Source organism: Rhipicephalus microplus, chromosome 1 (assembly GCF_043290135.1).
Source record: "Rhipicephalus microplus isolate Deutch F79 chromosome 1, USDA_Rmic, whole genome shotgun sequence".
Classification (NCBI taxonomy): domain Eukaryota; kingdom Metazoa; phylum Arthropoda; class Arachnida; order Ixodida; family Ixodidae; genus Rhipicephalus; species Rhipicephalus microplus.
Genome location: NC_134700.1, coordinates 251,118,624 through 251,130,257, shown reverse-complemented (window position 1 = coordinate 251,130,257; position 11,634 = coordinate 251,118,624). Strand labels below are relative to the sequence as shown.

General features: G+C 41.9%; 1 protein-coding gene across 1 annotated transcript; it reads left to right on the top strand.

Moving 5' to 3' along the window:
• Positions 1–705: 705 nt before the first annotated feature.
• Positions 706–2,264, top strand: LOC119186368 (uncharacterized). The gene has a single exon (XM_037435011.2). It carries the CDS (start codon positions 800–802, stop codon positions 2,156–2,158), a length of 1,359 nt encoding a protein of 452 aa, XP_037290908.2. The 5' UTR covers positions 706–799; the 3' UTR covers positions 2,159–2,264.
• The last annotated feature ends 9,370 nt before the right edge of the window (positions 2,265–11,634 follow it).

The following is an 11,634-nucleotide window of genomic DNA, read 5'->3' as shown; positions in this document are numbered from 1 at the left end:
AGTACGAGATAGGAATGAAATGGAAGTAGACCGAAAGGAGAGAAAAGGAAAACATGTAAACAGCAACAACCGCGTGCTAATGCTAAATTACTCCTACAGATGCTGATCGTTTCGTTCTCTGGTGCCCATTCGGCTAGCACTACAGGAGATCGATCAAGCCACACCATAGGCGCATTACCAACTGCCAAAGCAGTTGAATAGCAATATTAACATCAATCTTAACCGCATTTCACTGCGCAGCCTGCTATGAACACTTTTTAAACGGTCCCTGTCATTGCACGAGACAGTGCTGCCATCTACTTATGAATTGTTAAAACTTTAAAACTGCCAGCAATTTTTTTTTCAGAATGGTGCTGCCATCTCTTCGTCAGAACTAAAAACGCTAAAAACAATACTTTGCTGGGTTTTTTTTTTTTTTTTACAGAAAATGGTAGATAGTTTGTTGCACGTGGTTCGTTGGATCTAGTTTTGTGAAATTGCCTTAGAGATCTCCTGCGAAGACTGAGAGATAACTGTAATTTAAATGTGAAACGAGAACTTGAATTTATAGTTATGTTTAAACATGCATTAGAATGTAACGCTTTATATTCATTTATTTTATCAAATAAGACTTTGTTACCTCTATATTACGGTAATTGTCATATAACTTTGGCAAACATTTATACGTCGTTTTGACGACAGCAGTCTACTAAGAGCTGGCAACGCTGTACAAGAACATGGCAGCCTCCTCGTCTGTTTTTATCATTCGCGCCGTACACACGTGCGACAACCTTTGAGCCATCGAAACAGTGCAGTAATTATGTACACGATCGGTGCGATAGCCGATCTTATCAACGCCAGAAATGCTTCGACTTCCGGCGTTGCGGGGACATCTGCAAATACCAAGGAAAAGGCTAAGCCAACACTTCGTTATGTGGAGTTCCAGAGCAAAGCTGCGTTACCGCCAGTAAAGGCGTCGCGACGCGAGCGCAGACTTGGAAGACGCCTTCATGGTGAGCTGTTACCTCGTGCTCGAGAAAAATGTGCTGAACTAGCCGAAAGCGAGCTCGTATGCAGTGAAGGCAGCACCGACGAATCGGACAGCGATGAACAAGCACCCATCGAGGAGAGTGTCAGGGGCAGCAGTAAGGATAACAGCCAGAATTCTACGAGACTTCTGCAAAACAAGAAGAAAGAAAATGAGTTCAAAAGGAAGGTATTGAGTGATAACGTGGACAACGAAGATGGTGGTTCTAAGCCGATGCAGCCACGTAAACGACGCAAGCAAGACGACGCTGACCATTCCGACGTGGTCACTCAGAATGAAACTCGGCGGGAGAAGAAAGTGCGGCATCCGGACACGCCGGACAAGGACGAGAGAACCATTTTCGTCGGTAATATACCAGGAACTGCCACCCAGAAAGCTGTGCGACAAGTGTTCTCAAAGTACGGGATTATTGAGAGCATTCGATTCCGGTCTATAGTCCCTGCTAAAGAGAGTCTCAGCAAGAAAGTCGCCTTCATCAGCAAAGCGTTGCATTCGAACAAGCAGACTGTGAATGCTTACGTCGTATTCAAGACAAAGGAAGCAGTCAACCAAGCTCTTACCTTGAATGGTAGTGTACTCTTCGGCAACCATATCAGAGTGGACTGCGTTGGTGCCCCCAAGTCACAAGTGAGTGAGAAGCAAACGGTTTTTGTTGGAAATTTGGCACACGAAGTTCAAGATGAGGAACTTTGGAAGTTATTTGCAGAGTGTGGTGACGTAGTTGCTGTGCGTCTTGTGAGAGACAAGGTAACTGGCATGGGCAAAGGTTTTGGCTTCGTCACTTTCAAGCAAATGGATGGAGCCGCACTCGCCTTGGAAATGACTGGCCGGGAAGTGTCGGGAAGGCCCATCAGGGTATCACCATTTTCGAAACAGGCTGTGCCCAAAAAAGCCATTCAGCAGAGATCTCCCTTCCAGCGGAGAGCAAAGAAGGCTCAGGAGTCATTGGAGGGTGTAAACTTTAAGGGCTCTCAGGCTGAACATCTCACAAAAAGGAAAAAGAAGCTGAAAAAGCAGATACGGCAGAAGGCACAGCAAAAGCTCCAGAAAAAAATTTTCCAGCTTGGAGGTGGCTCTTCCAAAAAAGCAAAAAAGAAAAATGCAAAGCAGGCAAAAAAAGTTGGGGAGTAATACTGAAGTATTCACTCGTATCTGTAAGATGAATCCGCTGTGCTGCATATCTTTTGTGGCCCGGTAAATGTAAAAAAATATGACATAAAATTTATTTGCACAATGACATCTGCTTACATTTGCCATTTATTGTGTTACTTATATATTATACAAAGTGGAAATTCATGGTTGTGCTAAGCAGAGTGCTTTACTGCAACTGAGTCTGATACAGCCACTAACAGCTAATTACTAAAATAGTTAACTTAAAGGAAAATTAACAGACATTTTCAGGACGATGTCTAAGCTTGGCAGGACATTGTAAAACAAGGGGGAGGGTAAAAAGCTAATCCTGGTCCTAACAAGTTTTGCCACGGCAAAATCACTACTACACGAAATAATGATGCTTGACTAGTGTTATGGTTGAAAAATTGTTACTTAATCAGACCGAACTTGCAAGTGGAGGGTTTTCGGAAATATGGCATTAAGGACTGTCATGACATGCGCCAAAAATTTTCCAACATTAGGCAGCAACAAAACATCGTAAAGTGTTGTTGCTTGTAAAAAATAAAGGTGCTGCATGGAGGCAAAATGTCTTCGGACGGGCAAAAGTGCACTTCTGGCAGTGCTTCCATGTGGCAACAGTGGTAAGCTAATGTGTCCTGACATCAAAATGAACAGTTAAGAAGAGGGCTGTCTGATTTGTCTTGGGAATGTATGACAGTAGCCTCAGTATCACTGAAGGTAAGTGTGCTCTTCACTGGCAAGACTTAAAAAGACAGAACCTCCTGAGATTGAAATTTTTTCGCAGTGTAACAGGCACGTAAGGAACAAATACATCAAACTGCCATAATATATTTCGCATAGAAGGGACCATGCCTTGAAAGTTCGTGAATTTCCTTTGAAGGTGACACTTTCAGCTATTCATTCTTTTGTAAGACCATGAACGAGTGGAACGCTCCTCTGTAAGATATTGTAGAAATACAATGTAATGAATGTTATCATGCTTAATATCAACGGCGGTTGACTTATGATGCGTATACCCCCTATTGTGAAGCCTGCTGATGCCGACGCAGGTACCTAATGAATAAATAAATAACAAACAACACATTTAGCTCCTGAATTCTTAGACAATCAGCTACTTGCAGAAATTTTTCTAAAGTCTGTAGCAATTGTTTACTTAACTAAATAAAATTACAAGTCAGAAATCTCAATCTGATACTTCTTCAATCGCTTTGCATCTGTTAAGACAACAGAGCTGGGGAAAGTACCACTCGATTGAGTACAGGTTAGATTAAATATTTAACAGCTCCAGTCGTAGGTTGGCAAAGAAACTGGAGCTCGCTCACACTCACTCAAGAAATATATTTTGCTCTGAGGACTCACGTGCACTTAAGACTCACCAAAATTTTTCCTCAACCAGACTCACTTGGGCGCGACCTCACAAACCTATTACTCGACAGGACTCACTCAGACTCATGAGTTCGTTAGCATGAACTTAAGTTTTTCAATCTTGGTTCCAACGATCTTTAATGCCAGTGCCTCATGCAACTGGCCCTCTATGGTACGTCTATATCTTCTACCTTCAAATACGAGTTATCATTGGTTTCAATAAGTACATACTTAAGAAGCACACAACTCGCAAAAGATATCTTCATCAAGAACTTCCCGAGTTTGTGGGGAAAATTTATGGAACCCCTAACCCAATGCCCAACCCATGTTTCGGATCAACAAATACGAGGTAGTGCGTTGTTGAGATATCTGTGAAAAGACTTCACTACAAACTTAAGCCGATATAACATTGATAATAATGCTGACGATGAGTAGATAGGATGATGGGTCGGCATTTAAAGGTGGAGTTCACTGAGACCCACTCAGGAAGTATATTTTGCGCTCAGGGCTCACCCACACTCAAGCTCACCAATATTTACCTCAACCGGACTCGCTGAGACTCAAACTCACCAAAATATTACTCACCCGAACCTACCCCGACTCAAACTTTTAGTATGAGTAAGTGAACTCGTGAATTAGTGTGCCGTCCTATGGCTCCAGCACACTTGAGCAAAGCTGGAAGCATTTCTTTGTTGCTCATGTTAACTTTTAGAGATCTAGGTTTGTACTGAAAAGAGGCTCCTCCGTTGTAGACATTTCCGTAGCAGAGCTTACCAAAGAGGAAATAAGGGCGATTGGAAGAGGTGCAGCCGACGTGAAGGTGGCCTGTGCACAGATCGAGGTTTGGATGAGTATCAAGCAGGAATGACAGTGATGGAAACAGGAAGTCGTTCTTGTAATCACAAAAACAGAAAAGAAAAATCTAAGCAGTTCAGTATAATTTGTGCTATTTCAGGGCTGCAACTGCAAAAGAAATCATTGCTGCTTGACTAAGCACATCTATCAAAGCAAGAGCTGAGCATTTAGAATGTGTTTTTGTACGAAAACTAAATGAAAAAATTTCAGGAAGAGATCATTTTAGTAACGTTTTCCTCACCAGAAGCCTACAGTCTTTTGTAAAGCAAAGACAGAATATAAGTAGCACAGCCACGGAAAGGAGCTTTTGTACCACCACACCTGTCAGCTAGCTAATGCTCAAAATGACTAGTTTTCTACCTTTATTGTCACTTCACAGGCAAAAGAAATTCAGTGCTTGATAGGCTGATCTGTCATGTAGACTGACATGAATATTTCCAGGAGCCTCCATTTCACTGCGGCATGATCATGTTTCACGACATTTTTGCTGACAATTTACACTCTGGTCACCGTGGTGTACATGAAGATATTTAATGCCTGCAAGGCTAGGTTGTATTAACATAAGTACAGTCAAACCTCTTTATAAGAAAGACTAATATAAGAGACAAATGGGTATAAGAGACATCAGTGTGCCTATAGTAAAATAAGGGTTGATAAGAAAATGGTTACAAAGTGCCCTGCTTATAAGAGTGATCTCATATAAAAGACAAGAATTTCCACTTAGGGCATGCCTCTTATAAGAGGGTTTAACAGTATTTGTAAAATGCTGAAGTTGAGGGGCGTTTCATATCTCAGTTTTGAGGATGATGTTCTTTCCTCAACTTATTTTCATGTTTTTTTTCTTGACAATCATTGAGAAACATAATTATTGTTCTCTTACAATTAAGACAATGAAATTTCAATGTACTATCTGCTTAAAATGAAACCCAAACAGTGGTAAGCCTTTGCAATGGTACAATGCGTGCCGTCCAGTTACCACGATTGACAGGCGCGTCCTGTTCAACAGCTGTGGGCATATATGCATGCCTGTTCATGGTAATAAACGAACGGCGCACACTAAACCACCACGAAGGCTTGCCGCTGTATGGGTTCCATTTGACGCCGATAGTACCTCTCAAATTCATTTACTGCAAGCTCTTCCCTTCCTGTGAATATATATATATATATATTTAAATATTGCCCACATTTATTCTCTTTCTGGCCGGAAACATTAATTATTTGATAATAAAAATGAAAGATTAAATATTGTACCAATGTGTCACACCCGTAAAGTCCGAATGTACACGTTCCTTCGAGTATGTGGACATTCCTAATAATTCCTAAAGTTTTCCATGTGTCTCAACACCATCATCATCAGCCTAACTATACCCCCACTGCAGAGCGAAGGCCTCTCTCATGTTCTGCAAATCAACCTGGTCCTGTGCTTTCTACTGCCACGTTACACCTGTAAACAGGAGGCACGGTGAAGTCCCCACTTCATCGTGCCTGCATCGGAACCTTCCACCTCGAATGAAGTAGAAGTTCATGATGAGATGGAAATCAGCCATGATGGCAAGTCCCCACTTCATTATGCCTCCATCGAAATCAATTTCTGTCTGAACTTCCCTCTCTTCATGGTAGAACTGACCTATCTGCATTCCAAAAAAGCAAGATAAAGCAACTTTTCAGAGCTTCCTCCGTCTCTTTTGTGTTTTTGAACTAGCACAACATGCGAGTGAGACGAACATAAGGAAGAAGTGAAGGAGAGCCTTTGATAAGCAGGGAAGAAGAAGAAGAACACAACGTTGAAGTTTGTGCTTCTTCAGCTTCAGTCAAGAAGCGTTCTAGAGGCTGCTGAGCTGGGACTTTGACCGGTGGTTTGTTCGAGTCTTGAGTGAATTTGACCGGCGTTAATTTCTGAGCGGTATCAATTACTATCGTTTAGATGGCTGCAACTGTGCCAATGACTAACTCATCTCCTGGCCAAGGGCACAGCCCTTGGTCAGCCTCTTTGCCTAATGATGAACTGCCATTGGAATACTTTTTTCGCAGTGGTGTTAACAGCATCTCTGTTGCGCTGGTGCCTTCTTCGAGTGGGGGATTTATCAGGCTGAACAACCCAAAAGCTGTCCAAGCAGAGCTCCAGGCCATGACATCGCACTTCGCACTTCAGCGACGTTCGACAGTTTGGAAGAGGTGGTGTGGTATGTAGATCGTCAGATCCATCATGTGTTGTGGACCTCCTAAAGTGCAAGACATTTGTGTCAGTTCCGGTGAGTGTGTTCATTCCGCCTCATTTAGCATGTACGAAGGGAATCGTTCGAGGAGTTTACTCTGGATTGTCACCAACCGAGACTCTGGAGAAGCTGTCGGATGCTGGCGTCAGAGCCTTACACCGGTGTAACTGTGTAGTGAATGGTGAGAAAGTTCCAACAGAAATGTTATTGCCATTTTCGCCGGCACTTCTTCCCCATCTGAATTGAAAATATGGCCACTCATCTTTCGTGTAGAACGCCTAGGTTCTCGTCCTCTTCAGTGCCAGAACTGCTGGTGTTTTGGCCACAGCCTAGGGGGCTTCAAATCAGGTTCCCGATGCCGAGCCTGTGGTGCTAACCATCCCTCAAATAAAAGAAAAGTGCTGTCTATGTGGCGAAGACCATACAGCTAATTACATGAATCGCCAGGCAAGGTCAAACGAAATCCAGCTGCTAGAAATAATGGATAGGCGAAAATGTTCACGAAGAGAAGCCATTGCTGTTGTCGAAGATACGCTTTGAATACGCTGGTCTTGCTGCTAGGCAAGAGTCAATAAATGAAGTCAAGCTTTTGCAACTTTTTGAGTCAGCAGTCTAAAAAGCAATGTCGAAGGCGTTAGATCAGATAATAACTACTGTAACTGAGTGTGTCTTGCAAGTGTTTTGCTCACAGATGACTCAACTACTTTCTAAAGCTGTAGCACCGATGATCAGTGCGACGTCTTGCATAGCAATAGCAGCCGCCGCAGAGGTGTCTAATTCAGCACCGCAGCAGGAACGTCAGGCAAATCCAAAGCCTACTGCATCGGAACCTTCCAACTCGAATGAAGTAGAAGTTCATGATGAGATGGAAATCAGCCATGATGGCAGGTGCCAGAAACGAACTGGGTTCCCAGTGAAATTTACGTGCCCCATATCCAAAAACCAAAGAAGGTGATTCGAATCCCGCCCGCATTCTTAAAGAAAGTATTTTGGAAACAGTCGTTGCCGAAGTCTTTCACGCATCACCATAGATACTTTAGAAGTTCTGCACTGGAACTGTCATTCTTTGTTTTCAGCTTTAACAAATTTATTTTGCTTAGTTAACCAGTTAAATCCCGACATAATAGAATTGCAAGAAACCTGGCTTACGCCTAATAAAAATTATCATTTTAAAATTTTTTTAATATTTCGGTTGGATTGCCCTTCACTAGGGGGTGGCGTAATCATATTAATATCAAACAAAGTTTGCCACACAGCGAGTCTGGATTTTCAGTTTATGACCTCTGACTGTGAAATTCTGGCAATTGACATCAATATACCAGGATGCTGCCCTTTCTCCATCATAAATGCATAATTTCCCTCAGGCGTACAAAATACCCAACAATTGGACTGTCTTAGGTAGCTGCAAGAATGAAGTAACTCTCACTGGCGATTTCAACTCCCATCACGTGCCATGGGGTTTTAGAACAGGCTCTGCTGGTACTCTTCTGTGGGACTGGATTACGCATAAAAATTTTACCTGCCTAAGCAGGAAGCAGCCTATGTTTGTTCGTGGTCGAGCACGATCAGTATTAGATCTGACGTTCTGTAGCACAGATGTTCAGCTGAAGTCCTGAAGAACAGTCGATTTCGCTTCAAACAGTGATCACCTTCCGGTATACTTTGAAATAGTGTTTCCCATTAAATCATTTGAAAGAAAATCTAAAACTCTGGTGAATTATAAAAAGTTTAAAGACTATTCTCGCACTAATATTAAGGTAGCATTCGGTAATAAAAATGTAGACCTCGGTAAGAAAGTTCTTTCTGTTTTAGAATGATAAAAAAACACTCCGGAATTTGTGATCACGTCGGCGTCAACCAAGAGTGCTCCACCCAGTCGATGGTGGAACACTGAGTGTACGCGGGACTACAGAAGGAGAAAAGCGGCATGGAAACGTCTTATACGAAAGCAGAGCCCACAAAATTGGAAAGATTATCAATTCATTGCGGCAACATTTAAACGTACAGTATCACGTGCAAAAGAGGAATATGATAAGAATCACTTTTACTACCCAAGTCAAAAAATAATCGAGCACTGTTCAATTTGCTACGCTGTACACTGAAAATTCTAATGCCAGAAAATGTGGACTCAGTGGTTTACACTTCGCACGAATTACAGGAAGCACTTAATCAATCAGCTCAAGGGTTAAAAAATGGATTCACAACGTGCCTTCCACCATCAGTTTATACACCAGCCATTTTTGAGTACACAGCAGTATCGATTTCCGAATTAGGTTAGGCTATGTTAAGGTTGCCGAACTCAGCACAAGGGACTGATAGAATTACAAACTCCATGCTAAAAATAATATATCAGGAATTCCCCAAGCATCTGTTAAGCCTAATAAACTACTCCCTTAAGACGGTGTGGATAGCTAATGAGTGGAAGATTGCTAAAATCATACCACTGCTTAAAAATCAAGGAGCTGGATTTAATATCGACAATATAAGACCAATAGCATTAACATCAAATGTAGTGAAACTTATTGAAAGGGCTCTTCATGGTCGTATAATAAGATTTGTAAATGACCAACAGCTGTTGAGCCCCAGCCAAATTGGCTTTAGATCTGGACATTCAATCTGGAATGCGCAAGTAGACCTCGAAAGTCGAGTTCACATTGCCCGGCATAAAAACCAGTACGCTGCGTTAGTTACCTTAGACATCAGTAAAGTATACGATAGTGTCGAACACTCTGTGTTAATAAATTGTTTACGGTGCCATGGACTTCCTCCTTATATTTTAGCATGGGTGACAGAATTCTTGAAGGAAAGGGAGTTTTACTGCATTAAATATGGCCTTTCTTCCTGCAAGCACAAGCAGACCCGAGGCGTGCCACAGGGATCAGTACTTTCACCAGCATTATTCAACATCTTGATGTGTAGTATTCCTATTCGATCAGGGGTGCAGACTTATGTTTATGTGGACGACATTGCTTTTTCGGTATGGCTGCTGACATACGTCGCCTTTACGAAACTTTACAGTCGTACTTGAGTGAACTCGAAAAGTGGCTAGACGGACTGCAGTTAAGTCTTAATACCAATAAGTGTGCTATTCTGGTTTTTCCGGCTAATGAGCCAGGGAGAATATCTCTGACTTACAAGCTACAGGATATCCCACAAGTGGAATCATTAAAATATCTCGGAGTAATATATAACAAAGAACTAAACTGGTAAGCTCATATGAAATATATCACAACAAAAGGAGCATGAGCAATGGGTGTATTGCACAGGCTGAGCAGCCGCAGATCGGGTATGAGAAGAAAAGCACTTTTGATGGTCTACAAAATGTACGTACGACCGGTATTGGAATTTGGCTGTGGTCTTTTTTCCGGTGCACCAGCATACCAGCTTCAGCCACTAGTCCTATTAGAGCGAGAGGCTTTACGGCTCTGCTTAGGCCTTCCAAAATATGTGGCGAATACAGTATTATACCTGGAAGCGAGAACACCACCCCTGTTAAACCGATTTAACCTACCTGCGGTGCAGACTTTCTTACGGTTGTACGAAACACTGTCTATCTATATTCAAATAATTTTCATCTCCAATCACGATATATTTTTCTCTGGGCACTGGTCTAGATCCTGCAAGCCACAAATCATATTTGCACAAACATTACTCGATTCCCTGAATGTACAAATTCGTGATGTGTGTCCTTTGACCATGGAACCTAAATTCACAGACATTGTCTACCACAATATTTTTCCGAACCACGCGAAATTATTACTTCACGGAATTTCAAATGACCTATTACAAGAGCATCTAAATAATCTGCTGTTGAATGTGGTGTTTGCAACGGATGCATCACAAACTGAGGAAAAATCTGGCATAGGAATATTCTGCCCTTAACTTGATTCGTATTTTCGTTACGACTGCCGGATTTTATCCCAGTTTTTATAGCTGAATTTATGGCCATAATATTAGCTCGCCAAACGTTACCCAGTTTAAATACAGTAGTAGCAATCATCACTGACTCATTATCTGTGTGTTCTTCTCTCTCTGCATCTGGTGAAACGCCTCTTATTAAGCTTTTCAGAATACTAGTTCCCGCGCACCTACAATGTCTCCACTTGATTTGGGTACCAGGACACAAGGGTTTGCTTTTAAACGAAAGTGCTGATTCTTTAGCAAAGGCAGCGCTTTTAATGCCAATCATTCTGGTTTTCCCACAGACAACATGCATTACAATTGCATGATTCCACACCTTAACTTTCAAAAAATGCTTATCAGACGCCGTCTTGACAGCTTCTCCAGAATATAAGCACCTATTATTTCCCTGGAAGAATGAGTTATCGCGGTCGAGAATAATGGAAGTGGCCATAACCAAACTTCGCTGCCGGGTTACCTCCCTCAACTTTTACCTGCATAGAGCATGTCAAGCGTTGTCTCCTCTGTGTATCTTCTGTAAGGAGAAGGAAACAATCAGTCATCACTTTCTATCCTGTCGCCGCTGTACGTCATTGAGAAGAAAATTCATACCACCACCTCTTCGAAACTTGGGTCTGGAAATATCCGAAGCAGTTGTTCTATCATTCGGCGCCTCTACTCTGGGCTACTGTCACAGGGATCTTTACTACGCAATAGAGGAATTTATCTGTCAGAATAAAAGAATGTAGAGCTAAATTCTTCATTCTTTTAAACTTTTAAATATTATTATTCAGTAATTATTTGTTGTGAAACCTATCCCTAGCATATACTAGTAGTAATGCGAAGAAAAAAAAATTCACCTAACACTCTGCCAAACCATTGAATTGAGTAAGAGTCATGATATGAGGAGAAGAAGAAGAATAAGCAAAGGTGTGCTCAAATCCTTCATTGTGTGTCCTTGCTATTGGTGCAAGATCAACTGGCCAAGACCTTTGTGCAATGCAGCGAAGCCTCTCATACTTCCTTCTTTAGCTGTAATAATTATTGCTCCCTGTTTGCAGAATGCGTCCATTCGGCAACTACAACCAGTTGCACACGCTGGGACCCACAGAATTCCTTCATGTTTGGTTAAAAAAA

What these genes read in the sequence shown, in the direction of transcription:
- LOC119186368 (XM_037435011.2), top strand. Translation starts at nt 800, where the DNA reads ATGTACACGATCGGTGCGATAGCCGATCTTATCAACGCCAGAAATGCT.